This window comes from Stylophora pistillata, chromosome 6, assembly GCF_964205215.1.
Source record: "Stylophora pistillata chromosome 6, jaStyPist1.2, whole genome shotgun sequence".
NCBI lineage: Eukaryota > Metazoa > Cnidaria > Anthozoa > Scleractinia > Pocilloporidae > Stylophora > Stylophora pistillata.
The window spans coordinates 30,540,563-30,568,354 of NC_142524.1; the positions used below are offsets into that span (position 1 = coordinate 30,540,563).

At 39.1% G+C, this 27,792-nt stretch overlaps 2 protein-coding genes across 2 annotated transcripts; one reads left to right on the plus strand and one right to left on the minus strand.

Annotated features, from left to right (window-relative positions):
• On the minus strand, positions 1-4,586 carry LOC111339266 (ADP-ribosylation factor-like protein 2). The gene is made up of 5 exons (XM_022945885.2): positions 4,447-4,586; positions 4,195-4,305; positions 2,097-2,259; positions 1,312-1,392; positions 1-277 (listed from the first exon to the last, which is right to left on the minus strand). Exons 1-5 carry the CDS (start codon positions 4,509-4,511, stop codon positions 143-145), a joined length of 555 nt encoding a protein of 184 aa, XP_022801620.1. The 5' UTR covers positions 4,512-4,586; the 3' UTR covers positions 1-142.
• A 50-nt stretch (positions 4,587-4,636) lies between these two features.
• On the plus strand, positions 4,637-27,538 carry LOC111339260 (symplekin). Its single transcript, XM_022945879.2, has 38 exons — positions 4,637-4,778; positions 4,992-5,054; positions 5,710-5,763; positions 6,108-6,181; positions 7,298-7,424; positions 7,570-7,620; positions 7,982-8,037; positions 8,706-8,769; positions 8,853-9,004; positions 9,784-9,881; positions 10,534-10,592; positions 11,281-11,317; positions 11,798-11,856; positions 12,194-12,234; positions 13,434-13,476; positions 13,631-13,906; positions 14,660-14,755; positions 15,028-15,082; positions 15,831-15,880; positions 16,487-16,525; positions 16,972-17,083; positions 17,551-17,579; positions 17,754-17,811; positions 18,260-18,446; positions 18,851-18,932; positions 19,465-19,647; positions 19,762-19,837; positions 21,489-21,582; positions 22,332-22,401; positions 22,643-22,751; positions 23,187-23,378; positions 23,658-23,759; positions 24,011-24,120; positions 24,383-24,460; positions 25,017-25,064; positions 25,507-25,575; positions 25,980-26,039; positions 26,751-27,538. Exons 1-38 carry the CDS (start codon positions 4,656-4,658, stop codon positions 27,051-27,053), a joined length of 3,579 nt encoding a protein of 1,192 aa, XP_022801614.1. The 5' UTR covers positions 4,637-4,655; the 3' UTR covers positions 27,054-27,538.
• Positions 27,539-27,792: the final 254 nt, after the last annotated feature.

Sequence of the window (27,792 nt, forward strand, 5' to 3'; positions counted from 1 at the left end):
ACATTTTTGTTTCAAGGCTGAGACAATTGGTTTGGTTTCATAATCTTGAAGTTTACTCATCCTTGCCTTGCGTCTTAAATATGACCGCTTTTCCACGGCAATTTTAAGATATATTCTCCAAAACAAGTCCACAGACATTGTGTCAGTCCATTGTAAATATTCTTGATGCAATGTCTGAGATAATCCAGTCAATGCCATCCAAAAGCTTCTCTCCTGTAACTGCACTGCACCACTGAATGTTCCAATGATGTGTCTTGATGGATTCCAAATCAAGAGCCTGATGATAGAAAAAGATAATAACAATGACTCCTCTAAGATACTTGAAGCAGCTTTAAAGATGGTCAAAGGATTGAAGCCTCCTTCTTTCTAAGACAATTTTTCCTCTTTAATAATAAATTCCTGTCTGATTTGATTTTACTGTGCCAGTCAATAACACGTAAACTCTGATGTGAACTAAACTGTAGTGCACTTGTGTGGCCACACCCAGGGTCTATTGTGAAGACAATTTACAAATGGTTAGGTATTTCTTGAAAATCTCACAAGGCTACAAGAGGTTGATATTTGCAATGCTTCTAGAGTATACTTTTTCATCAAGTACTTTCTCTGGATCTGCCCTTAGAAATACATGTACATCTTGCACTTTTATGGTTAGAGTGCCGGATTGTGTTGTGTGGGAGGTCAAGGGTTTCAGCCCCAGCCAGACCAATGGTTATGGTCTTAAAATGACTGAGGAGAATTTGCTAGCTTTCTATGATATCAAGAAATGGATAGATATTCTAGTCTTCTTGGATAAGGACGAATAAACCGTAGGCCCCATCTCCTGCAGGGTAAGGGGTAGGAGACGTTAATTTCCCATGCACAAGATCACTGTGTCGTGGATGTCCTCCCCCGGGGTGGGATGGGTGGGTTTACTGGGCTCACCGTAATTGGCGCAAGCTGTGGCTGTGTCCCTACATGTCGGCGAAGCTAATAAACTAAACTAAACTAAACTAATCACACAATATAGTCTTTATTACTGATGAGTTGCAACAATACTTAACCCTTGCAATCCCAGGAGTGACCAAGACAGAACTTCTCCTTACAATATCAATACATTATCAGGCAGACACCTCATGAAAATGAAAATGTAAAAGAATATCAAGTAGGGGACCATTAGTTGATCCAATATCAAATTCCCCAAACTTACACCATAAAAATTGTATGGCATACAGTACAGCGAATTACTAAATAGATCGCGGGAGTGAAAGGGGCAAACAGTTGGTAAAATTGTATCAAAAACGTAACAGTTTCTACAGATAATACGATACTCACATCTCTGATGTCTTCAGCAGACAAGGCACCAGGCAGGTCCTGCTTATTGGCAAACACTAATAGAGTAGCACCTGCAAGCCTCTGGGTGAGTAAAATTAAATTATTTGAAAAGGAAAAATTACATTAGAAAGTTAAAACCCATAACAAACAAATGTGGTTAAATATATATATAAGATGCCAATCTTGTAAAGCCTTGTGCCTCTCAAATCATAAGGTGAGTAGTTTGGTTAAGTTCTTTTATTTTGCTTCCAAAGCTTTAGTTGTAGTTGTCAGGGAGTAGAACATAATATCTAACTGTAACATGTACACACACAACTTAACCATAGACATAAATTATGTGAAATCCTTAAAGCATGGCTAGTTCTTAAATACAAATGAATAAAGGCTGATAGTTTCTAAAGAAACTGTTTGGGGCTGTGTCGGTGGGGATAACAAAATAATTTGGATATATCAACAAAGTTGAAATGGTAAATTGGCCACCGTAATGATTACAAAAGCTGACGTTTCGAGCGTTAGCCCTTCGTCAGAGCGAATAGAGGAATTGTGGGTTGTGTGTGCTTTTACAGGCAGAAAATGGAGCTAAGTTTTTCTACCTTTAAAAGCACACACAACCCACAATTCCTCTATTCGCTCTGACGAAGGGCTAACGCTTGAAATGTCAGCTTTTGTAATCGTTACAGTGGCCAATTTACCATTTCAACTTTGTTGATATATCCAAATTATTTAGTTCTTAAATACAGTCTGCCCTTGGTAAAAAGCCTACTATTTTTGAATACTCCGGTTACCTCTTCTAGAAGGAGACCTTTCAATTCCTCCTTGCAGTCCACCAGCCTTCTTCTGTCAGCACTATCCACCACCCATATCAAACCATCTGTGCTTTCAAAATAATTTCTCCAATATGATCGAAGAGACTTCTGTCCTCCAACATCCCAAATATTTAACTTGAATCTATAATACCAAAAGGTTGAGAGAGCAGAAAGCAAATCATTATCTTCAAGAAAAGTACGACATTTTTTAATTTAGAAGACATGTTTCGATGTTACGAACATCATCGTCAAATAGTCAACATCAAATAGTCTGCAACTGACAATGATGTTTGTAACATCGAAACATGTCTTCTGAATTAAAAAATGTCATACTCTTCTTGATTCCATAGTACTTTTACAATCAAGTTTAATCCACAAGTTATTTTTGTATACACTAAAACAACACAGTTGAATTTAGTCGCCTTATCCACATCCTTGCATTCACATCCCCTTATTCGCATCCACACAACTGTTTAATTTATTGTAGAGAATCCCTGAGACGCACTGCTTACATAAAACTGTGGTTTGGATTAGACCTCCGGTAAATAACCAGCCCAAAAATTTTTCAACTGCAAAAAAAAAAAGGTTGCAACCGCTCCCCAGTTAGCTCAATTGATTAGAGCGCCAGATTGTGTCGTGCGGGAGGTTGAGGGTTTGAGCCCTGGCCAGACCAATACTCATGGTCTTAAAATAACTGAGGAGAATTTGCTACCTTTCTATAATATCAAGAAATGGATAGATATTCTAGTCTTCTCGGATAAGGACGAATAAACTGTAGGTCCCGTCTCCAGCAGGGTTAGGGGTAGGAGACATTAATTTCCCACGCACAAGATTACTGTGTGGTGGATGTCCTCCCCTGGGGTGGGATGGGTGGGTGTTCACAAGGTCCCATTTAAACTAGCTATCTGTTAAACTGGGCTACCCTCTATAAAGATTTGTAAATACATAGTTTACATAACCAAGGATAATTTTAACCTTCAGTGAATAAAGGTATTGTACACAGACAACACAACACTGATGACATTGGGAGACATGGTGGCCAAACGATTAGTGCTGCACTCTGGGTTAACCCTTTCACCCTTGAGATCTCAATTATTAATTCTCCTTACTTTCTGCCGTACAATTCTAATGATGTTAGTTTAGAGAATTAGGTTTTGGATCAACTAATAATCCCCTTATTCATATTTTATTTCTTTATTCTCATCACTTGTCTGCTTGATATAATTGTGCTGATATTGTAAGGAGTAAAATAATTCTGTCTTGGTCACTCATGGGAGCTAAAGGGTTAAGAGTTCCTGGTTCAAAACCTGGCAGGGTTTCTGTGCTGTGTTCTTGGGCAATACACTTTACTCTCACACTGCCTCGCTATACCCAGCAGCATAGGTAACAGCAAATTAACAGGGAAGCCTGGTGAAATGCCAAGGGAGAGGGGAGCTGGGAAAACCTTGCCACGGATGGTATCACATCTAAGGGAGGGGTAAAGACACTCCTACTTGCTTTATGCTAAGGAAACCAAGATAACTTCTGACTGGATGAGCCACTTGGCCTGCTGGTTAACTGGCTCGTTTACAGACTTTACCTACCTACCTACCTACCTTTACTCTGTCAAACATATAAGTGGGAAAGTGGATGGTGGATGAAAAGGGAAAAGGGATGAATGGATGGGTAGACAGACAGATGGACTGACAAGCATGAATGCAGACCAACTGGTAACAAACAGGCAGACAGAAGCACAGACACACACTCATAGTGAAACAGAAAGACAGATAAATGCACACAGACATACAGACAGGCTGACAGACACATGTACAGACACACACTCATAGTGAAACAGAAAGACAGATAAATGCACACAGACATACAGACAGGCTGACAGACACATCTACAGACACACACTCATAGTGAAACAGAAAGACAGATAAATGCACACAGACATACAGACAGGTGGACAGACACATGTACAGTCAAACACTCACAGAGATAGATATACAGAAACAGATGGAAAAACAGAAGGACAGGCAGGGATGCTGACAAACTGAACGACAAATAAAACACAGGCACTGACATTATTCCTTACTCTTTATGCTCTAGGGTTTTGATATTAAATCCTAAAGTAGGTTCTATTGTGTTGATATCTTCTCCATTGAACTTCTTTAAAATAGTTGTTTTTCCAGCATTATCAAGTCCTCTGTAGAGCAAAGTCAAGGGTACAATCCAATATTTTGTCCTGCCAAACCAACTGATACACCTTGGGCACTATTACTGTATTTCATCTTCCAAAAAACAACACACTGAAAACGGATATTTCCTACAATACATCAAAGGATACAGCATCAGAATTCTCATCTCTTTCTCCTTTTGCTTCATCTTCTTTAAAATAGTCAACAGTCCCATACTGTTTTCCGTGAAAAACTATTCTGAACGTAACTGAGTTTTGAGGCTCACCGGCGCCATTTTCTTTTTGGTTAATATTACACGACCCTAGTTTGGATTTACTTATTACCGCTGGCCAAGAAAAATAAGGGTACAGAAATCAAGATGGCGGCCGTTGGTCGCACTCGTGTTCGGCTTTCAGAAGCTTCACAAGCCTTCCAAAGTGACGATGCAGACGCCCGTGCAGCTTCAGGAGAATATACTGCTGAAGATTCTACATCAGAAAAGGTTACAGATGATTTTTTAAGAGTACGATGATCAGATTTCGTCCATTCGCAGATATGCTAAATTCGTGGACATTTCCATAGCCTGTAGCTTCAATCAAGGATGTTTCCTTTGGTAGTGTTTTGTTGAGAGAAAGATAAGTGAATCTGTGCATAGTAATGATTATCATAAGCTAGTGTTAGATTGAACGTACTCAAACAACATTGGCATTTTCAGGTCATTGATTTGCTTAATCAAGCTCAGCTGGAAAAGGAAAACAAACTAAATTGTCTGAAACAGGTAAATAAGCTTGGTGTATCCAGCCACAGAGCAGTGCTCAGTGGTGTACAGCTGTCCCTCATTCGAAGGTTAACACTTAATACAGGCGGATATGTTCTGATTTGCTTGGTATCTTTTTACGATCAATTAGCAAAATTTCTGCTTGTATTATATGATAATCCATCGAACAAGGGATTTATTGTTCCACTGTTATTTCATTTTCTGATATTTTGGCTTCTAGTTTTTGAACAACTTCCTACGGCCTTATTCGAGCTTGGTACTGATCACTTAAAGCGTGCGTGGATGATGAAAACAACAGAAACGAAACAATTTATCTGATGGATCTGATGGGCTTCAAAGTTTGTTGCTGAAAAATTCATCGCAAAAAAATTGAGAAAAGTAAAAGTTGGGATTGCTCACAGTGGTCATCATTTTGTTGCTCCTCGTTCTGTTGGTATTTTTGCCTTGTTATACAGTGTATTACAGTGAACATGAGTGCAGTATGGAATGTGCTTGAGGACATTACAGATATTCTTACACCAAAATACTACCCCACAACCAGAATGCTAACAGCACACGAATCATTGCTGAAAGTGTAGGCCTACAGCTGTCATTGCAGTTTTGTTTAAAATGATACTGAAAGACATTTTTAACTCTTTACTTATTTCTATCATAGGTCCAGGAGTTCATTGTGAACAAAGACCCAACCCTTCTTGATAATTTTTTGGATGTAAGTACAGCATATTTTGAATTGTTTGTTTGTTATTTTAATTAAAATACTCCTCATTGATTATACACTATGTAACATTATTTTCAATACCTGATATTTAATATTGTTTTGATTACAAGCACAAATTTCACATACTTAATTTGGACTAAGGCATTCTGCAAGTTAGATTTGGTACTTTGTTGTTCTTTTAACATACTGGTTGTATCCTCATTTGCTTGTAATGAACAATAACCACAGAACATCCAGTAGGACTGTAGTTTTCAATCATAACTTTTGTTCAAATAGTCAAACAGTAGTTAATGATCTTTAGTAAACAGAACTTATTTCGATGTTTTACCCTGAAGGAAATCCTAGTTTTCCAGCAAGATCGATCAGCAGATGTACGTAAATTTGTGGTGGGATTCATTGAGGAAGCATGGTATGTTTGAAATTGATTATTTGAGCATCGGTGGAAGTGAGATACCTCTGGTTGAAAAAAAGTCTTACAAGAGTGTTCTTGTAAGACTTTGCCATAACTTGAGATGTCTAAAATCCTTGTAACAATTCTTGAAACACTCTTGCTTCAGATACCCCTTCACCCTTTCGATGTTTGCTATTAGAAGTGTTATGCTTGCAGAAATATCAACATTGAAAGAGGAGCAGGCTCTTTGAAGAAAACTTAAAGCAGGTTACTGGACTGGTGTTTTGTCCATTTGCCCTTGACAAGTTGCCATTCCATTATCCATTGCCCTCAGTAGTTCACTAGTTTTCACTGAGAGTCCACTAGTGTCCATAGATATACTCCCACACAAATATAGAAACTGAGAGGCTTAAACTTTCATTCTTATCCCTTCACGTTAACATCAGTATGCATATTCTCCATACTGTTCTCTATACATTTCCTAATATACAGATTAGGAGACTTTGTTCAACAATCAAGAGCTTCTTTAGTTGATGATTATTCCCTTTAATATCCTGGCCCCGGTTATTCGAAGGATGGATAACGCTATACACTGATAAATCTCTATCCGGTGGATAGCGCAGTGCGTTTTGGTGACACTTATCCGCTGGATAGTGATTTATCCATTGGATAGCGTTATCTGCCCTTTGAACAACTGGAGCCAGACCTTTATAGGTGATTTTTTGGGGGGAGGGGGGGGGTGGAGGGTTGTTGTAAGGAAATATTAGATTGTAGTCACTTTAAAGGGATAAAGGTGTAATGATACCAAGCCTGTTTCGTAAGGTCTCAGGGTTAAGAGTATCACTCAGCTGTCAAGTTGATTTAATAAGGCTTGAATCAAGACCTCTTGAAACTGTGTCAAGTAGATAGTGGTGCCCCCTTCATTAGCAGACCACCCAAAGCTGGGTGTTTTTTTTTTTTTTTTTTTTTTTTTTTTTTTTTTTCTGGTTTATTATTATAAACTATAGTAACTTATTTTCCTCTGTGCTACACAGTCATTTTGTTTGAAACATTTATCTTCATGTACCAGAAAACAGTGGTGGTAGCTTACTACTCATACCTATCAAACCATTAACTTTGATCTCAAATTTGCAGCAAGAAAGACATTGAACTGCTGAGCAAGGTGCTGAACAATCTGGGTTTTATGTTGAATGATGATAATGTTGCTGTCCAGAAGCGAGTCATGTTGTGTTTTACCCAGCTGTACAAGTACGCTTTACAGGTCAGTAAATGGCTGGTTCAAAAGATTTTTCATATATTTTACTCAAATATACGTACATCTAAAGTTGGAGTGAATTTTTCTTAACCCTTGCCAACACATTAACTAAGATTGTATGAACTGTTACTTTGTTTATTTCTTTGATTAGTACATCTGTAAGCAAAAAGCAATATCTGAAGAGCTAGAACGCATGTGGGAGGTAAGCAGATTGAATTTTATTTGACATATTTTACAGTCAACTTTTGCCTCGCAGACATCCTGATATCAAGGAAAGGTGTATGTTACAAGATTTGATAGAAAGATTTTTGTTCAAGTGGCCTTTGCTGTAATAATTATTACAAAAAAAGCCTATAGGATGAGTCAAAATACAAACAAAGGGTAAAAACACTCAGCAACAATGCATGTACCAAAATGTCTAACAAGTTATTTGTTATCTATTAACTCCTTTACTTTACATGCATTATTTTCTCATAAGGCATGGAAAGCAAAGTAGATAATTAACATCTTGGCATCTCCATTTATTAATTTTTTCATTAATTTTATTCTATTTTTGCCTACAGCTTCTCATCCAAATAAAAGAACAGATTATTGATATGCTGGAATCTGACAACGATGGGTAATTTATAACATAGCTTTACAGAAGTGCACACTCTGATTGGCTCAAGAAGCTAGAGTCCCACTTGTCTGTTGCCTTGTGCAACTTTTATGTGTCTTTCATGCTTAGCAACCTCCCACCTGCATCCATGACTCGATAGTTGCACAATACAGGCTAAAAATCTCTTAAATATCCCTAACCAATGTACCTTCAATTTCTACAAAATTAGCTACAATATAATTAGCACTGCAACATGCATGTCTCTTCACCTAAGGGAAAATTTGAGATGAGTTAGGGAGATGTTTACCGGAGTCTGGCCTCATTATCAGTTGTAAACCCCAAACAGACTTCTTGTGGACTTGAGTTGCTCATGGACTTATACTTTCCTGTGGGTGGGGAATTGTGTGCCAAAACTCACAGACTGCAGTACACGTATAAATAACAAATCGAGAGTGATTAAGTGTAGTCTGTACTCATATTGACAATAATACTCATCATAACAGTGGTCTAAACATTGTAGACTCACAAAGTACAGCCTAGTGAATCAGCAACAAATTTTGGCATAAGCATCATTGTCTGTACTCTTATTGACAATGGCTAATTGGCCAATCAGATTTCAACATTACTGCCAATCATGGTAAAAAATAAATTATTATTTTTCTCGACATGTGATTTTGTTTTCTTTCCAGAATAAGAACTCATGCTATAAAGTTTATGGAGATGCTTGTTCTTGTTCAGTCACTTAAAACCCAAGTATGTTTTTTTCTATTTTGTCACTCTTTGAGAAGGCAACTAACGTGTATTAAATCCAACCGTGAATGTTATTTAATATGCAGGATTCTGAGTCACTGAAGAAAGGAGAGGCTGACATCTCATTGGAAATAGTTCCCAGAAATCATCCTCTGATTAAGATGACAGAACTTAGAGAGGAAGGGGGGTCCACGCTGGAGTCTTTACTCACCCTCATTGCCTCTCACACTATCTCCAGGTATGCTTTGGATGGTTTTATTTAACCCTTGGCACTCTAACATCAGTATGTATATATATATATTATTAACCAAGCGTGAGGGCCATACTGGGAGAATATCGGCCAGAGGTCTTGACAGTACGGACCGAGCGCAGCTTGAGGTCCATACAAAAAAGACCGAGGGCCGATATTCTTCCGGTATGGTCCCAACTGAGCAAGCTTGGTTAATGAGATTTATTATACAACTGAAGTTCAAAGGGACACAAGTGCAGTATATCATTCGGGACCATTCGGGACCATTCGGGACCATTCGGGATCATTCGGGACAGTGCCCGGTCCAACGCTGAGAGAATGTTGACCGGCAATAGAGCATTTTGATTGGTTGAATTTAGTTATTGGCCCTCTTGACTGCCCGAGTCGTGTAATAAATTCTCCACACTGTTCTCTGTACATGTTCTAAAGTGCTGACAGGAAGAATTTATTTCAATTAATAATCAAGAACTTCTTTAGTTGATGATCATTTCTTCTATTCTCATGACCTTATGTGTGATTTAAGGGTGTTATTGTTAGGAGAAATTACATGTAGATGCAAGTCACTCTTGGGGGCCAGAGGGTTAAGTTTAGAAGTAAATTATTTTGGTCTTGGGATTCTAAATTTAAGTTCACTTTACAGCTGTACATCTGAGACTTATTTGACTTACAGTGAGGTGTCAGCTTGGGGCAGGACCATTTGTTTTTGTTGTTGTCATTCTGCATGTTAAGCATACAACTGTACTTCACCAATCTGTGTCTTTCACCAGTGTTAACCTCATGGCTTCTCTTGGATCTCTGTCAGCCATTGCTCGTCAAAGGCCGGCTTTTATGTCCATTGTTGTTCAGGCATTTGAGTCTCTTCATGGTAAGAACACACTTTTCATGTCTTTTGTGGTCTTCGTACTTTTTTGAGTTATTAAGTGTTTATATGATTATGTTATCCACCAGCTGGGAGGTCTATATTGGGAATAAAAAACTTACTAAATAAGGGATAGGTTGAAGAAAACACAGCATCTTGCCCCGCTACAATTACCTTTCTAGCTATTTGCTGGGCAAACTGTCCCACTGTTTTTTTTTTTTTATGTAAAAAAATCGAAGATTAAATTGTTATTGTTGTTGTAACAAAAAGGTTAATTTGATGAAATTAGAAATTAAGAATTTCTTTGTCACGTCTAATCTTGGATACTTCAAACAATGTATGCATCAAGAATATGAGATTTCTTTAATCTTTCTTTACAGCTTTTAATACTTTTTATTTTTACGGAGGACCTCCCTGAAAACTACGTATTTACGTGACGGGCACTTCCTCCTTAAAGATTGTTTATTATTATTATTATTATTATTAGATTTCTTTAATCTTTCTTTACAGCTTTTAATACTTTTTATTTTTACGGAGGACCTCCCTGAAAACCACGTATTTACGTGACGGGCACTTCCTCCTTAAAGATTGTTTATTATTATTATTATTATTATTATTATTATTATTATTATTAGATTTCTTTAATCTTTTTTTACAGCCAATCTTCCGACTTCTCTCAGCAAATCTCAAGTTAGCAGTGTTAGGAAAAATTTGAAGGTATTTTTCATATTGTGAAATTTCATCTTTCACAATTTTAGAACTCAGCAACTCATCTGTCGCAATCTAATGGTAACAGATACACAGTCATGTACTTATTATTTCCAGCAAAATGAAGGAATCAATTGAGCTTAAATCTTCTGCTAGAGTAAGGTTGCAGTTTCAGACATCAATAAAATTCAAGCTTAGGCTGTTTGAATTAAACGTTTAATGTTTTTGTTTTGAGAGCAACCAGCCTTCTTCACACTGTTCACAAAAATCAGCTTTCTTTGTGAATAATTGCTAACCAGTTTGTCAAGCTATTGAATCATGCTTCAACTTTACATCTGCTTTTGCAGAAGGTCAATTGACAAATGACAAAAGTGCTGTAACAATGAAAATTTACTGATAAGACTACCCTGCCATGTCATGTAAAATACCTTATTGTTTTACTTTAAATTTCCCTTTTCAGCCTTCCCCCCCTTTTTTCCTACTCATTTTGTTAACACAAACTACATATAAGCTAGTCTTATTTTGGGGGAAGGTTCTATTTGTCTGACATTCTTAAAAATAATAATACATGCAAACTCTTTGTCACTGATCTTTGAAATGATGTGAAATTCAGATACAGCAATAACACTTTTTCTCTAGAGGAGCTAATTGGTAAAAGGATCATTGAACATGAAATCTATTTGTTTTTACCTCTTAGCTTCATCTGATGAGCTTGATGAAACATCCATCTTCAAGTGAGTAAAAATAAAACAACTCAGACTTTTTTTCTCTTTTTTTGAGGCGTCAGTTGTAGCCCCAGAGTCAACTTGCATGTTCTTCCCTGCGATCCATCTCTGTCAATGCAATTGGATTGGAATGTTTCCTTATTATGATGGAAAGTGAGAAATCGCTGTCATAAATTAATTTGATTTGACCTCCACATGAAAATCAAGCAAAGAAATGATCCTTGCTTGATTAAATTTTATTTTATTGCAAGTTATTATCAATTTCCTCAAGGGAAAAGAAGAACCCTTTAAAATTTGCCTCTCTCTCAACATAACTATGGCTGAGTTTGTCCTGTGGAAGCCTGAATTTTATCAGGCCTCTTTTCTAAAATTGCTAAATTTGAGGTTCACGGGCAAGGATCGCTTCTTAGCTTTATTTTCATCTGCAGGTCAATTGAAATTTATTTCATTACTATTTTTTAAGCAGTTGTTGTTGTTAATGTTTTTCAGTTGAGTTCCTTCCCCAGATTACCACACTTTTAACAGATCTTGGAGCTTCTCAGGGTGAGGTTAGTATCAGTGATGGAAACCTAGTACATTTTAAGTTTCAAAAAAAGTATTATAATAGCTGTAGATTATGGAGACTCTTAGGTAGCTGGTAGCTCCACTTCTTTTGGATGGAGGGTTGTGTGACATCCTTGAGAACTTCAGCGTAAGAGTTTTTAGAGTACGTGGTTACAATTGTCTCTTTAGATTCTGGAGGTTTTGCCCCATTGCAAGTTCGTCTCCTAGCAATTCGCACCCTGGATGACTTCGCTAAATCATGGGGTCAAAACCTCCATGGACCATTTCTTTTGCACTCTTACTCAATGAATTATTATTTAATTTTTTCTTTGAATTCTGTAGCTTCAAAGGAATATGCCGAAAGCCAGTGCCGAGAAAAGAAGGTTGGTCAGTCTGCTGCATTCATGTCGATTATTTTGTATCTCAACTGAGTTGATAATGTAAATTTGCCACCGTAAAGAGTTTCTAAAGCTGACGTTTCGGGCGTTAGCTCTTCGTCAGAGCGAATGTATAAGTGTATAATTAACAAGTCGACAGTGGTTTAGTGTGATCTGCACTCTTATCGACAGCGATATTCGTTATCACGGTGGTCAAATTTTGACTTTATGACCACTGTAATTACGAATATCGTTGTCGATGAGAGTATAGACCACGCTAAACCACTACTCGTTTGTTTTTGTACCTCAATATCGACGTGAAGTTAAATGATTGTTTCAATGCGTGACACGTTGACGCAAACAGCGTTGTCTGTGCCCTCATCGACAACGGCGAATTGGCCAATCAGCCGGCGGAATTACATTCAATTGTGGTATTATTCGTGTTACCTAAAGTTTCTTAACTGAACTACTGACACCTGATGGAAGAATTGACGTGGAATTTTAAGGCAATTGAAAGTGAAGGGGACCATTCCCTTTAACTCCCATGAGTGACCAAGACATAATTTCTCCTTACATTTTCAACAGAATGTCAAGCAGGCAAGTGATGAGAATAAAGAAAAATATAAATTGGGGAGATTATTAGTTGATCTGACACCAAATTCTCGGAACTAACCTCCTAAGGATTGTATAGCAGACTGTAAGGAGAATAGTCTATTTTACAGTTCTGTGCTTGGTTGCCAAGCCTTTGAACGGGAATGAGGCTAGAGATGACCTTGTTATGATACAAACCTTGCTGCCTTTCAAATGTAAATCACTTTTGTATATGAGCACGATCCTTCGCAGTAAAGCACTATTTGAGCAATAGTGAAAATCAGACCTGTAAAAAATTTCAGGCCTGTACGGGATTCGAACCACTGACCTCTGCGATACTAGTGCAGCGCTCTACCAATTGAGCTAACAAGCCAACCGGGAGCAGGCCATCAAATTAATTCGACATAAACCCTTTGTTATCATGCTAACTAGATACAGGTCTCTATCACAACAAGGTCATCTTTAGCCTCACTCTGAATCAAAGGCTTGGCAACTAAGTACACATCTGTAAAATGGCGTATTGCAAATGAGATCCTGGGAACTGATGAAAAGTTTCACGTCTAAGAGCCACACGATATTGATCTTAATTGTTGTATTCTTATTTAACCTTCAAGGCCCGAACCAGAGGCGGCGACCTCTAAGAAGCAGAAGCTTGATGTAAGTACGATTCTACAAAAAAAAAAAATTAATGGTAATTAACGTAACACCCAAGCGTAAAAAAAAGGTTAAAAGGTAGGTCATAAAAATGTGCCGCGATTTTCCACGCTCGTGACAAGACTTAAAAAAAAAACATTTTTCTCAACTTTGTTAGACTGAGGAGATAGAGACAATGTCTACCTCAGATGCAGTAGACATGACAGCACAGGATATTATCCCCAGACTCAACAAAGACACTGTAACAGACCTTGTACTGGTCAGTATGTTGGCTCTCCCTGACAGTATTCCGTCTCACTTCCACGACACATACACCCCCATCGCCGCCGCAGGCGGACAAGCTCAGGTTGTGCATCTTGCTCGACTGTTAGCCACCCAGATGAATGCTGCCAAGATTGGAAAAGGCTACGAGAGATTGGAGGCTTTGAGGATGGTATGTCTTCGGTTGTAACTTTATCCGAGGTCTGAAAGTTGCAGAGGAGAGGCTGGAGGTGAAAGGGAGGGGAGGGGAGGGGAGGGTGGGTTATTTGGTTATCTGAAGAGGGAGAGTGCAAATTTATTAATATTCCAAAATGTTTACAAATTCGTTGAATAAAATGCAGATTTGTCAGACTCTCTTACTTGAAAGGTATGCATAGGTTACTCTGTGGTATGTTAAGCCCCGGTTACAAATTATACTATCGACTTCTAACTTGTCTTGATCGGCTGTCTTGGTAAAAAAAAAAAACTCAGGTATGTCAGCTTTTGTTTGCAAGAGGACATGTTGGCTTTTTAAGCCTGGTTTTCTTATGATCATTGGATTTGGGGTAACTATACGGGAGCCACGCCCAACGATCGCTAACTGCCCAAACGATTTGAAATGACCATGATCATCCGGGAAGAACTGAGTTTTCTTACATAGCCTTTTTTCTTCCTTTTTTTTCGCCCGGATAATCCCAAAAGCTGGGGAGATTGGGCTAGCCCCTCGCACGCTCTCAGTCGCGTCGTCTAGTAACAATGCGGGTAAGAAACAAACAGCGGGCTGCTGCGGTTGTTAGAGAAACGGCTGAAGATATGGAAGCCAGATTGGGAAAAACTTTCCTTATTTTGCCACCCATACTGCGAAAGATATCACTAAGGAAAACTTCAGTGAATAGCTGTTAGCTTGACTGCGGCGTAATCATTCCTCGTTGTGTCTTATCAACAGGCTCAGAATGACCCGCGAATGAAGGAGGAGAGCATGTCGATCCCTGTGATAGGTGGACCCGGCTTTAACGTACCTGCTGCTGAAGAAGATCCCATGGTAGGTCAATGAAAGAATGGAAGGCTAATATACGTTTTCAGTCGGTGACAGAGTTGTTCTTGACACAATAAGTACGTGAGATTCCACAAGGAGTCGAATCTATGATAAACCGATCAGTACTTCGAATGGTCTTCAACGAGCTAGAGACGTGTTACGTAGGGTAGGGGGAGAGAAGAGAGGGACTATTAATGGCTAATGATGCAGGGATCTTGTTGTTTACTAGTCTTAATCTCAACACTTTTTATATACCTGCTATCATCTCTTTTGTCCAGTTTATGTTTGGTGTACCAAAACCCGAAGAGGATTCAGCTTTGCAGAGGATGCTGGGTTAGTGATGGCAGAAGTTTGATTGATAGAATCCAGTGACGTGTATTTTAAAACTCTTTCCTGCCATTTTTTTTTTTTTTTAACCCAACACAGCCTAAACGTAAAGCCTTTCGTAAAGTTTCTTTAATATAGAGAGATTTAGCTTCACGTTTGCCGGTTGTGCTTTGCCATTTCTACGTGAAAGTAACCTGTTCGCCTTTGACGTGTACGTAAGGCTCTTTCTCACAAAGTAGAAGTTAACTGCCGGAAAAAGGGCACCAAAACTTTTTCTGGTAAGTCATACAAGGGCGCCTTCAAATTCACTTGGACGTGAGCTCACACGAAGCTAAGCAGCAGGGTTCACGCTATTGTACTGGAAACGTGAAAGAGCAAGCTGACATTTGCCGTTTCACGTATACGCGCGGTGCTAAATCTGTCTTATGTTTGTGTTCCGCGCTGGAAACTTTTGACGAAACATTCTTCCCACAGGATACAACGCTATCAGCCAATTGTTATCGAATTTAGATATATTTACAGTCTGGATGTTCTTTAATTCACACACTAAGTGTTGAATTAACTGGACAGAGATAGTGGGTAGTAATTTGCTGTGAATATCTCTTGACCATCAATACTGCCTTTTCAAAATCCGCAATTGAAGTTTATACGTAAAAGTTCATTGGCGAAAAGTGTCCTGCCGCGATTGCGCCAGGATCAGTCATAGAATTGCCCAACTCTCTCTCTTCTTCTCTCCATATGATTTTCATCCCAGGCGGACATTTCGATGCAAACCTAGAGAAAAGACCAAAGGAAATAATAAAGGTATCAGAAAAGGCAACTGTATACTGTCCTACACTCGATATGAATGTGATCGGGGTTCTTAGAAATGGTACTAAGCAGTAATCTGCTTAAAATCCAATCAGATTAGTATGAAATATAACGGCAAAATCATCATCTCATGACAGGCAAGTCTCTGCTTTGTGACAATTCGAGATGAGCTTGAAATTCAGTCCACATTTTGTCGTGTTTACCCTAAAGGTAGTCGCTCTTAATCTCAATTGATGTTACCTGCAAGTGCATGTGAATGGCTTTCGAGTTTTCCGTACGAGTTCTTCTGTTCGTCTACACTTCGAAGCTATTGTTGAGTTACGTTAGTCGATTCCACAACAAAATGACTGAATCTTTGTTTTGTAAGACTTGAATTTTGCGACCTCAATATATAAAGCTATTATATGTAGGGAAAGTTACATTTTTATTCAGTCGCTTTGCGCACGAAGTGAAGTTGGTTTAAAATCATAGCAAAGGATCGTAGCCAAGGAAAACCGTACATAATAGTGCCGTTTTGTTTTTGTTTTTCTTATTTCTTTGTTTGTTTTTTTTTGTTACTGAGGTTTTCAAATTTAATGTAAAACTTTTTTCTTCCTTCAGACGCCATTTGTACCCAAAGAACCTGCCATCCCTCAACTGGTAGGATTTAATCTCGCTATTATGTAAACTTTTCATATGAACGGTTATCCAACATCCGCGTCTGTTTTTCCCTTCAAACCTCATAACAGATGGAAACGCGATCAGCCAGTGGCCTCCGGGACTCCGCATCTTCAAATAAGTTTCCTTCGATTGTTTGTAAACTGCTGATGCAGTCCGGCCAAAGTCCCCCGAAAAGTGTTGTGATGCGTATGTGATCATATCCACATGTTAATTTGCGCAATATAAATATTAAATAATATTAAATATTAAATTATATTATCTCAAACTGTTAAAGTGAAACACCTTTTTTAAAACTCCCTAGTTGTTCATTTAGGGATGTTCTTCTCAATGAAATATCGCTGAAAGTTTTGGAATGACGAGAGCAAAAGAAAAGGTTTTTTTTTTTAATATTTTATTTGTGTACTTGTTTGTGTTTTAATCTGCAGCGCATGAGAAAGATCAAACCTTTCAAGTTATCTGATGTGACAAGGGAACTGAATCCAGAGGAAAGACAAAAAATGATGACAAACGCTGTCAGTAGAATACTTGCCTCCGAAGGTCAGAATAAGTGGCAGTCGTCTTTCTGTTTAGCTTGGCTAGAAACAATATGTAAAGCTTTCCTTCATCAATCAACCTACAGTTCTCTTTAGTGCGTGTTTTTTGTTATTTGTTTGTTTCTTCGTTGGCAAGATTGACTATAATAATAATTGAATATTTTTTTATTAAAAACAATTGGGAAAAACTGAAAAAGGAATTTTCTCCCCAACAGCTGGAAGACAATTAGTATGTTGTAACAGGTGTTTTTTTCTTTTTTTTTTTTTTACATATGAAACATGGTCTAGCTGGCTCATGAGTTACCTATATCTCGTTGGTACAGCATCGGAGCGCGAAATTTAAAGTGATAGCGGTCATGATTCTCTTGGACGCCCTTATCTTCCACGCTCGTGTCAAATACTTGATTACAGTTTTTGCTTGAACTCAAGACAGAAAAATCCTTACGTCTTCTTTTACTCGTTTCTTTGTAGGTAGTGCGGCAAGGAGCGGAGTGACCCAGGTATGTTTTTTTTTTGGACGAGATTAGTTTGTAAATTTCGTTTCTCTTCTTCTATCATAGCCTGAAAAAATCTCATTTAATGCTATTAAACAATTTTCCTGCGACATTGTTGTGTCCACGTTGGAAGTCTATGAGATGATAGTTGCATTTTTGATGACATTTTTTTTTGTCCAGGAGCGTATCAATCTCATTGTCGGGCTTGTTACACAGCTGGGAGGGGATCTTAAAATGGGTAAGTCTCCCTGTGCCTTTTACTTTTCTTTCTTATTTTCTTTCAAAGAATATAAGAAGAAATTTCATTTGTACAGAGAAAATACTAGTTTTGATTCGTTGTGTAGTTGTTGGTGCCCATTCTGTTCAGCCAGTGGGGGGTGACACAAGTTCTTAGACTCGACTACCAACCGTTGTGTAGGAAATTAGAAACGCATTCGAGGGAGAGGTGGTCATCGAGCCCACGTGTTGTCTAAACCAATCGCAAAGCATCGTGAAATACAATACCGATTTTCCCTTTTAACTCAAAGGAAAATTTGATCATAGATTAAAACTAAAACAAAACTATTATATTTGGCTTGTCTTGGTGACCTGTTAAAGTTTTTGATAATTTGGTCATTTCTTAAATTTTCAGCGTACTTGTTCTCTGGGTGGTTGATTTAGAATAGTTTTATTTTCTATCACTGCAGTTCTTCAAGAGTTTATTCAAGAAGAGATCCGATCACGTTATGATCTGTTGATGTCTTGGCTGTATCAAGAATACGCGTCATCAGAAGGCGAAGGAATGCATGAAGATTCTGAACTGCGCCAGTCGTACAGTGATTGTCTTCTAAACCTCATGGACGGACTCTACTCGAAACTGGATCCTAAGGACAAGTAAGTGTTTCTTCTTCATTCCCAATCGAACCAAATAATGATGGGAACTGTTGAGCCTGTGTCAAGCTGGAGGAGGTTGAAGGGGAGGATAGAGTAAAAGCGCTAAAGACCTGGCGATTTTTTTTTTTTTTATGTGGAGTCCTCCAACTTTTTTTTTCTTCGTTCGCCCCACTTTTCTGCCTCACTACTAACTCTGTTCCTGGAACAGACGAAAAGCTAGCGATCGAAATCGGCAAGGTTTTATTTTAAGTGGAGTCCTGCACCATTTTATCCCCATGCTCGCCCTACTTTTTGCTTCTGCCGATCAACTGAGTGCCGCGAAGAGGCCATGCAATCATGTCCTCCAATTTGTTTGTTTTGTTTTTTGGTTTTTTTTTTTACATTTTTTTGTTTTTCTTTGACAGATTGTTTACTCGTATTCTTCTCGACATCCCGGCCTTGACGGATGGAGCTGTAATGGCTGTGAGAATGTATTGTGAAGACTTGGTGAGTAAAGACTGTAAAATAAGTTACGGACTTGGCGCCAATTAGTCGAATGATCGATGATCTTAAAAATTGCATCAAAGTGAAACCATGTCTTAATTTGGGTGTGCGCGAAGGACTCGTGCGAAAAATTCACACAAAAATGAGATGCGACCATGAGTATCCACTCTCTCTTTCCCTGGGTGGAATGGATATTAAAGGCAAGTCTAAGGGATGTCACTCAACGCATTCCCCAGAAGAAGGAAAGGGAATGTTGTCAGGAGGTGAGTGGCCGTCACGTTTGTGGGAGGTGTTACGTGACGTACCAAAGAACAACTTAGCTTTTAGGTGGCTTATATTATGGAAACTTGTATTCCGTTTAAGCTGTCCTGAAATTCATTGGATTAACGTCTGCAATGTAATGTTATTTGGAATTTGTACTTAAAACTAGAAATTGAAGGCGATTACTCCGAAACTTAACCTCTCCCCTTTATGAGCCAGTGTCAGAATTAATCACAAAGTCGGTGTGAACATTTATGCCGCTCTTTCTTTGCAGGAGAGACTTCAAGTTGGATTCTCCACTCTAAGGGAACTGATCTTAAAACGTCCGGCCACCCAAGAACAGTTGTTACAGACTCTACTGGAGCTGACCACAAACGAGAAGGAGCAAGTTAGGGTCCAGGCCATCCACTCGGCTAAGAAACTTCACACACGCCCTGAACTCGCCGAATCTATTGAGGTAGGTGTCGCTCTTTCAGAATGATTATCGTACCATTCAAGAGAGGAACCTAAATCATTTTCCTTAACTGTTATTTTCACAATGTTTATTTTGCTCACTTGGTATGTATTTCAGAAATACGCACTTAGTTCCTTGCAACAATTGTTGGCCGACCATCCACCCGCTCCAGAAGGACTGGATCCTGATATAGGTACAGTCGTCAATAAGCACCTTCGTTTGTTTTTTTTGTTGTTGTTGTTGTTGGTTTTTTTTTTTGTTTTTTTTTTATAGTTTTTTTCCTTTCTCTTTTGGTGACATATTTCGCCAATTACGTCAAGACCACATTTGCACAAAGATTGGAGTTCAGGGAGGGGGGGGAGGGGGATGACGAACGCGAGGCGAAGGTGAAAATCAAACAATAATTAATCCGGAAACAACATGCAACTTGTATAGGCGCAGGAAAATAGCAGTAAGTATATCACGGGTTGTCTTTTATGGTTTTTAGATGGCTGCTCCGACAGCCTGTCTGGCTTGCGGTTCTGTGTGCGCTAAAGCGATGAATAGTGAGGCTGCGAGAGGCTTGGCACGAGAGAGGCTTCGCCGTTCATCACTTAGACTGCTTTGCAGCCATTTCTGGAGTCGTCACGCCAGGCGAATAACTCCCCCAGAAAAGGCTGCTCATATTCGAACTGCATTCCATTTAGGATTTCGACCAATCAGCATTTACTTACCATATTCTGGAAAGTGTCCGCGCCAAAACATGCTAACCAATCACAGGCCTCGACTTATCTACTCAAAGCAGTCTATCGTACTGTCAGTTGACCAGGGAAAGCTTCTAGCACAAGTCCGTATGGATGACTTCGAATATGAGACACACCAATAGAACCAATAGGAAATCTTGCCGGAGTATAACGTACCTGTTGACTGATCGCCGTAGAAATACTAGAAATGGCTGTAGTATTAGAAGTACAAGTGGTATTGATCGGATCGAATTGTAAACATCTCGAGGATTTCCCACGGCACGAAGCTTGGATTTCTCCACCGTCGCTCTCAACGTTCAATAAGCCACATAAGCGCTCCGTTCTGGGAAGTTTGCGATCCTTGAAGATTCCCTTCAATTCATCTTTGAGCTCTTCAAGATGATCAGAGGCCTTTTTGAACTTGATCAATCATCGGTAGCAAGCTTTACAAACTGACAACTCGCTGGTCGCTGAACAGCAGCTCACATTCACATCCAGACACTTAGCCGGAAAATCAAAAGAACTTTTTCCAAAAACATAAATTTTTTTCTTTTTTCTCAACTGAAGTGGAACAAATAAGGCAACGATCACTTTGTAAAACCTTCTTCGGCGTTTCCTCCATCAAGAAACTACGATCAAATGCAGAATTTGAAAACGCGGGAAAAGCGATATTGATTACAATCTCTTGTGCTCTGATTGGTCACATAAGAAACGATGTCAGTGATCTCATTGGTGCAAAGACAACAAAGGGAAAGGAATGTTGTTCGAATGTGAGCAGCCGTTTGTGGGGAGGAGCGTTGCGTGACGAGACTAAAAACGGCTGCGAGGGAGAACCTTCATCTCTAAGCTCACGCAATACTCATCACTAAGCTCACGCAATACCACCAACTTCGTAGGCTGAATCAGATAGCTAGAATACTATGCATTGGGCGGTTCCTCCTTTGCTCTTTAAACAGACTGTTCGTGCTTCCAAAGAGGATTTTAAAATTTCGTTTCAAAACGGTTTGTTTGGGGGGACTAAATCTCCTTAATAGGTTATTGGGGAAAAAAAACAATTTCATTGGAAGTCACAAAGGATAAATATATTTACTTGAGCTGCTTTTGTCTTTGTCTGTCTTGCAGAAGTAGCTCCGGGCGAGTGGACAGATGACACGATCAAACTCTGTCTTTATTTATACCTGGCATTGCTTCCGCAAAACCACAAGCTGTTTCATGAGTAAGTCAGTCACTAACATATAACAGTAATATACGTAGATACGTTGGAGGAGAGTTGTAACACAACAAGGGCCCTCTGGGATTCTTGAAGTTGCATAGCTTGGGTAGGCTTTTAATGATTTGAGGTGTAGTAAAGAGTCCGGAAAACAGTTATTTGGGGGTCGAAATATTTGCAGAGGACACTCAAGAAAAAAAAAAAAAAAGTTATTTCTTCATAACCAAAAGGTTATCTCTGTCGTTCTTTTATCATGGTATGAATAATATTTAAAAAGAGAAGCAGTGTAAATATATCTTATTAACCAAGCGCAAGGGCCGTACTGGGAGAATATCGGCCCGAGGTCTTGACAGTACGGCAGCGAGGTCCGTGCAATAAAGACCCAGGGCCGATATTCTTCCAGTACGGTCCCGAGCAAGCTAAATTAATAAGAGATTTATTATACGACTAAAGTTCAAAGGGATACAAGTGCGGTATCATTCGGGACCATTCGGGACAGTGCCCGGTCCAATACTGAGAGAATATCGACCGGCAATAGAACATTTTGATTGGTTGATTTTAGTTATTGGCCCTCTGACTGCCCGAGTCGTGTAATAAATCCTCTTATTTCGCGATCTCTTTTTCAAAGCTTTACAGGGAATCTCCTTTCTTTATACTACTGAACCTTAGGTGATAGTTTAGTCATTGCCAGGCAGGTACTCTCCCCATTCCCAAAACCTAAACTTACTTGTCTGTACTTTTCCTGTCCTTTCTAGGCTGGCCAAAGTATACACAGCTTCCTCGCAAATCATAAAAAGGATCATTCTTAGACACCTTGAACATCCCGTAAGTATCTTTAATCCGTCAAACGTATTTTGGCAAAACGACTCTTTGTTGCCAAAGCGTACCTTTTATTGCGCGAAAGAGGCGTAGCTTTTACAAGGGACTTCAGTCTTGTAAGTTCCTTCAGTACTGTTCCTGGGTCGATACGGAGTTGTTTCGTTAAATCTCGGCCCCGTTATAACCACCTTATGCACGCTTTGCATTCAGATGTGTTTTATTTATATTTTCCCCTGAAATCTTTCAGGTTCGTGCAATCGGTATGGCTTCTCCTGAGCTCTTGCAGTTGGTGGAGAACTGTCCAACGGGCGCTGAAACACTTATAGCCAGGATCTTGAACATAATTACTGACAAAGGTAGTGCGATGATTTGTTTATTGAGAAATCAAACTTCAGTTTAACTCGTAACGTGAGAAATACGAAGTATTTCATAGCTACTGATAGGAGATTGGCTTGAAAACATTGAAAACAAATTTACGGCAGTGCAGGATTGCTCGCTATCTTGTCTCTTAAAAGAAACGATAAATCGAAGGGGTAATACTCTCTATTAAGGGGGGGGGGGGGTGGTTCAAAGGCGAGAGAAAGAAGAGGGCTCCAACACAAATAAAACAAACTTTTTACAACGCTGAAGGTGAATTTCTTAACTTTAAAGACAATAATCTCTTCTTGCCTATCCTTAATCTTTGACATTTAGTCTCTAAACGTTCCTGAGAATTAAAGTAATGATGCGCGCAGGTTGGAGGCGAAACTCTGTTAATCAATGCTCATTTTGGTTTTCTCTTTGGTTTCCAGCGGTGCCCACGGATGAACTGGTGAAGCGAGTCAAGGAGCTGTACCATAAGCGCGTGTCTGATGTGCGATTCCTGATTCCAGTACTTACCGGATTGAAGAAGCAAGAGATCATCGCTGTGCTGCCCAAACTGATCAAACAGTCGCCCAGTGTTGTCAAAGAAGTGTTTAACAGGCTGCTAGGATGCTTCCATAGTGAGTACAGTGCATCGCTGGTATTGATGTAAACACAAGCTTGCTTGAGATCGTAAGCGCGGAGTATGTGAAGTTGTAACGCATCATTTACCACTCCATCATTGTATCACTACAGCCGCATCGCACAAGTGTGCCATAGTTGTATCTCTGTGTATTTTTATGTAGTATGTTTTTGATGCATGGCTATGTGAAGAGTGTCGGGGAAAAAAAAAAAAGAAAAATGGAGGTACTTTTGTTTGTTTCATAAGAGAAATATTAATGTATTATTTTCCTTATCAGGTGATTCTAAAGTATCTGCCACCAGTCCTCTCAGTCCGTCCGAACTCCTGGTCGCTCTTCACCAGATCGAGGCTAAGAGTGACATGAAGTCTGTTATGAAAGGTAATCCAGTATTCAAAGATGTTGTTTGGTAAAGAGAAATTTGGATGAGATGTTAACGATCTTTCCTTTGTGAGCAAGGATAAAGTCGAGTTTCCATTATCGGTCTGGGTTTGTGCTTTCTTTTTTAACCTGTGATAGAGAGCAAATGCCGTTATTATGCATAAAATACTTGCATTTCATGAAAAAGTGAATAGAGATTCAGAAGGGCCATAACACGTTTTTAACAAGCATGTGTTTCATTCCTCTCTCAGCCAGCAGCTTGTGTTTTGCGGAGAAGACCATTTACACTCAAGAGGTGCTAGCAGTGGTTTTACATCAGCTTATGGAAATGAATCCCCTTCCTACTCTATTTATGAGAACGGTAAATTTCTTTTTGACAATGTAAATTCTTCTCTTTTCCCCTTACATTTTCTTCTTTCTCTCCCAAGTATGAGACAGGCTCATTTTGGACTGACATTTTATGCCACTAGAACATAATCGTAAATATTCAGCTGCAAATTATGTCTCCATCACCTCTGTATCACAGACCGTTCTATTGTGTTGTAACAAGTGCACCTGTAATAAGAAACTATTATCTTATTGTGGCATTGTCAAGCGACTTCCTTTGTATCTTCACCCTGTAGGTGATCCAGTCTCTCAGCATTTGTCCTCGGTTAGTCGGTTTTGTCATGAACATTCTCGCCAAACTTATCACAAAACAGGTGAGTAAAATCAGCCCACAATGTTTTCGTAATCGCCGAAGAGTGGACTAAATATAGACACTAGTGTTCGATTCTAGATACTGAGTTTTTTGCGTCCGATATTAAACAATTGTGACTGACTAAGACACTAGAGTCCGACGTTAGACACTATTGTCTATAATCAGACACTATTGTCTAAAATCAGTCACAAGTGTCGAAGATCGAACAGTAGTGTCTAAAACTGGACACTAGCATCAAAATCGGTCCTGTCGCTACTGTCGGATTTTAGACGCCAGTGTTTGATTGGAGATACCACTGTCCGATTTTTGACACTTGTGTTTGATCATAGACACTAGTGTCCGGTTTTGGACACTAGTGTTAACTAGACACTAGTGTTAGCGCTATCTACTGCGAGGATCGTGCATCATACGTATCTAATACCGCAGTTCAAAATATATGATCTTCATATATTCATTGTATCTCAGTGTTAAATTTGGACACTTGTGTCCGACTTCAAGACTGAAGTGTCCGATTTTAAGGTGTGTATTCAGCCTCTTTTTATTCTTTTTTGTCCAAGGTGTGGAAACAGCCAAAAGTGTGGCAGGGATTTGTGAAGTGTTGTCAGGTAATTTCCAAATTCTCAAAATTATAATTTATTAGGTCTAATGATCATATCTTGGCTGAACAACTGCGTACCTACCCCCTCACCCTTCCTTAACCCAACATTAGCCCTAACATGTTATTAGTGGACTGTTGTTGGGTTAGGGAGGGGGGAGGGGTGGGTACGTAGTTTGGTCCAATACTGACTTTGATCTTATTTATACATCGTCTTTTCAGAAACATGTATTAGTATTTTAGTAGACGCTAATAAGCACAGTTTTGTACACAACTGGAGTGATCAATAAAAAATTTTAAGAAAAGGCCTTGGTTTGACCGGTGCTGATTTTCCTTCAATTACAATGTTTTTTCTGCAGTTCAAATAATTTAATTTTTAGTTATTGCCTTTGTAGATTTAGTGTCGAAAAATAATCGCCACGCTAATATTTGATACTTCTTTTTCTTATCAGATGACCAAGCCCCAGTCCTTCTCGGTCCTTCTTCAACTCCCTTCCCGACAGTTAGAGAGTGTGTTTGAGGTGAGACATTTTGAAAGTTCTCAGTCGTAAAGTTAATGTCCCTCTAGTGTTTGCCATTCCTTAGGTGAATTGTTAATGTAAATACGACAACACGTCATCTAGGTAGCGCATTTTCCTTATCCTCCCTCGGGACCCCAGTCACCCCGCCTAGCATGTCTTCCCCCCCCCCCTTCTCCTTACAACCCACATCAGAGAATCTTGTCTCGTGTCATCGCGGATTTTTTTACTCTTAAACAAACGTGCGTAAGATATAGATAAAAGTCTTGCGATGAATCACGTGTTTAATGAACACGTTGATGCGAATCCTACAGTAGGTAATTTTACTAAGTATTTTTTTTTTTCAGTTTCCTCGGCGTACATATTTTATTATAATGTCGTAATGTTGTAATCGTATGATCTTTCAGATTTGCCCGGAGCTCAAAGAAAACCTGGTTTTGCATGTTCAGTCGTTCACTCCTCACCAGGTAAGCGCGGTTGATCATTGATAATCAATGCTTCAGATCAAGACAGTCAATTTTCAACAGCTCAGCTCTCAAGCACCAAAAGAGTTCCAAGGCTCGCACATTGAAACATCCACCTAAAGTCAAACTGTACCCCTTAATTACGAGAGGAAGTTTAAATATAGAGAACAACCTGAATATTATGGAAGTTTGTACATTTGCTTCGCATTTGTGTTCACATTTTGATGTAAAAGCATATTATAGGTAAGAGATTGAAAGAAAGGTAAAGCGTTTTCAAGGGCATCTTCATAATTTTAGATAGATGTGCGCTAAAATTTGCGTTACTTTTCGTTTTAAAATGCCTTTAAATGGTCGGATTTTCTTTCTCCTTCATCGCCTAATTTTGAGGTTACACCTCGTTGGGGCCTAAACAGGAAAAAAAAAAACAAGAAAACTGACGAGAGCTAGGGCGATATTTTCGTGCACCGTATAAATCCTGCCAGAGTTGAAATCTTTCCCTATAAGTGCGATTTCTGTTCTCCTCAACGAGAGCGCTCTTCAGAGCAACTTAGAAACTTCAATTAAAATATTATTAAACATTAACTACAGAAAGAGCACTGAAATTTAGGACAACCACCCCACTCAGAAAAGTTTAAGTAAGCAGTGAGCAGTGTAAGATAGCAACTGTTTTGACAGCGCCGTTTTATTTTTGTCTTTTTGTTTTTTTCCTTCCAGCGAGCTCACATACCGAGATCTCTGTTGCAAATCTTAGAAAAGGACGGAAAGAAAGACGAGAAGAAACCGAAACCAGAAAAACCAGACAAGGAACAGATCGACCCAGAAGAAGAGGAGGAGGAAGGAGAAGAAGACGACTCGACGAAGGGCGACAAATCTCCGAAGCGGACACGATTGCACACGAGGGAGGCGCTCAAAGATAAACGGAAATCACGAAGATCGCGCTCCCGCTCCAGGTCACCGCGGAAGAAACGGGAGAAAAGTGCTGGTGAAGAAAGCGCAAGCGAAGGGGAAATCAATTAGATGATTAAGGATGGACACTGCACTCTGAAGATCACGACGTGTATAGAATGGTGGTAGACACCATTTTGTTAATTTTAAAACTCAACCTTGCTCCCAGACCATCTGTTCTTCCTGCTTCCTGGATCAAGACATCCGAGGAACGAAGTTGGAAAAGAGCCTGCTGTGTAAAAAGGACACTATCATGATGGTTACCACAAGTGTATTTATGGTAGATTGTGATTAACCATGTGGTCCTGCAGAGGGAAAACACTGAAAGAGAGGAATTCCCAAAGCTAGTTACAGTTTCTCAATCTCAGAAAATAGAACCTAAATTTTGAAAATTCGTCATTTTAAATCGGTGTCAATCTTTTTTAATCGTCCTAGTTCCCTCGTGGTTATTGTCTCATCTGTCTTGTTCTTTCTTAGTTATTTGGTCCTCTTCGTATATCTATGTACATAAGGCATCGGCCAGAGAACGAAATTGTAAAATAAACGAGAAAACGTGACGACGAGTGGGTCGAGGTTATCTTCTCAGCGTATGGAAGATCTCTGCTCTTCGATCGCAAACTTTCGAACTCTTCATGCGTGTGTGTTTTTTTTTTTTTTTTTTTTTTTTTTTTTTTTTTGCCCCTGACAAGCGAGAGCACTTAGGAAAGTTTCTTTTATTTTGTGTATCTCCAAATATCAAATGACTAAACAGGATAATGCTTTCAAGAGCGATTGTAGTTACTTCGATAAATCCAATGTTATAATGATAACA

Coding starts and splice junctions, on each gene's coding strand:
- LOC111339260 (XM_022945879.2), top strand. CDS start 4,656: ATGGCGGCCGTTGGTCGCACTCGTGTTCGGCTTTCAGAAGCTTCACAA. Junction 9,882..10,533: donor GGCATTTGAGTCTCTTCATG/GTAAGAACACAC, acceptor CTTTTTTTACAG/CCAATCTTCCGACTTCTCTC. Junction 13,477..13,630: donor CTAAGAAGCAGAAGCTTGAT/GTAAGTACGATT, acceptor CAACTTTGTTAG/ACTGAGGAGATAGAGACAAT.
- LOC111339266 (XM_022945885.2), bottom strand. CDS start 4,511: ATGGGACTGTTGACTATTTTAAAGAAGATGAAGCAAAAGGAGAAAGAG. Junction 4,306..4,446: donor GAGATGAGAATTCTGATGCT/GTATCCTTTGAT, acceptor TTTGCTCTACAG/AGGACTTGATAATGCTGGAA. Junction 278..1,311: donor CTGCTGAAGACATCAGAGAT/GTGAGTATCGTA, acceptor TTCTATCATCAG/GCTCTTGATTTGGAATCCAT.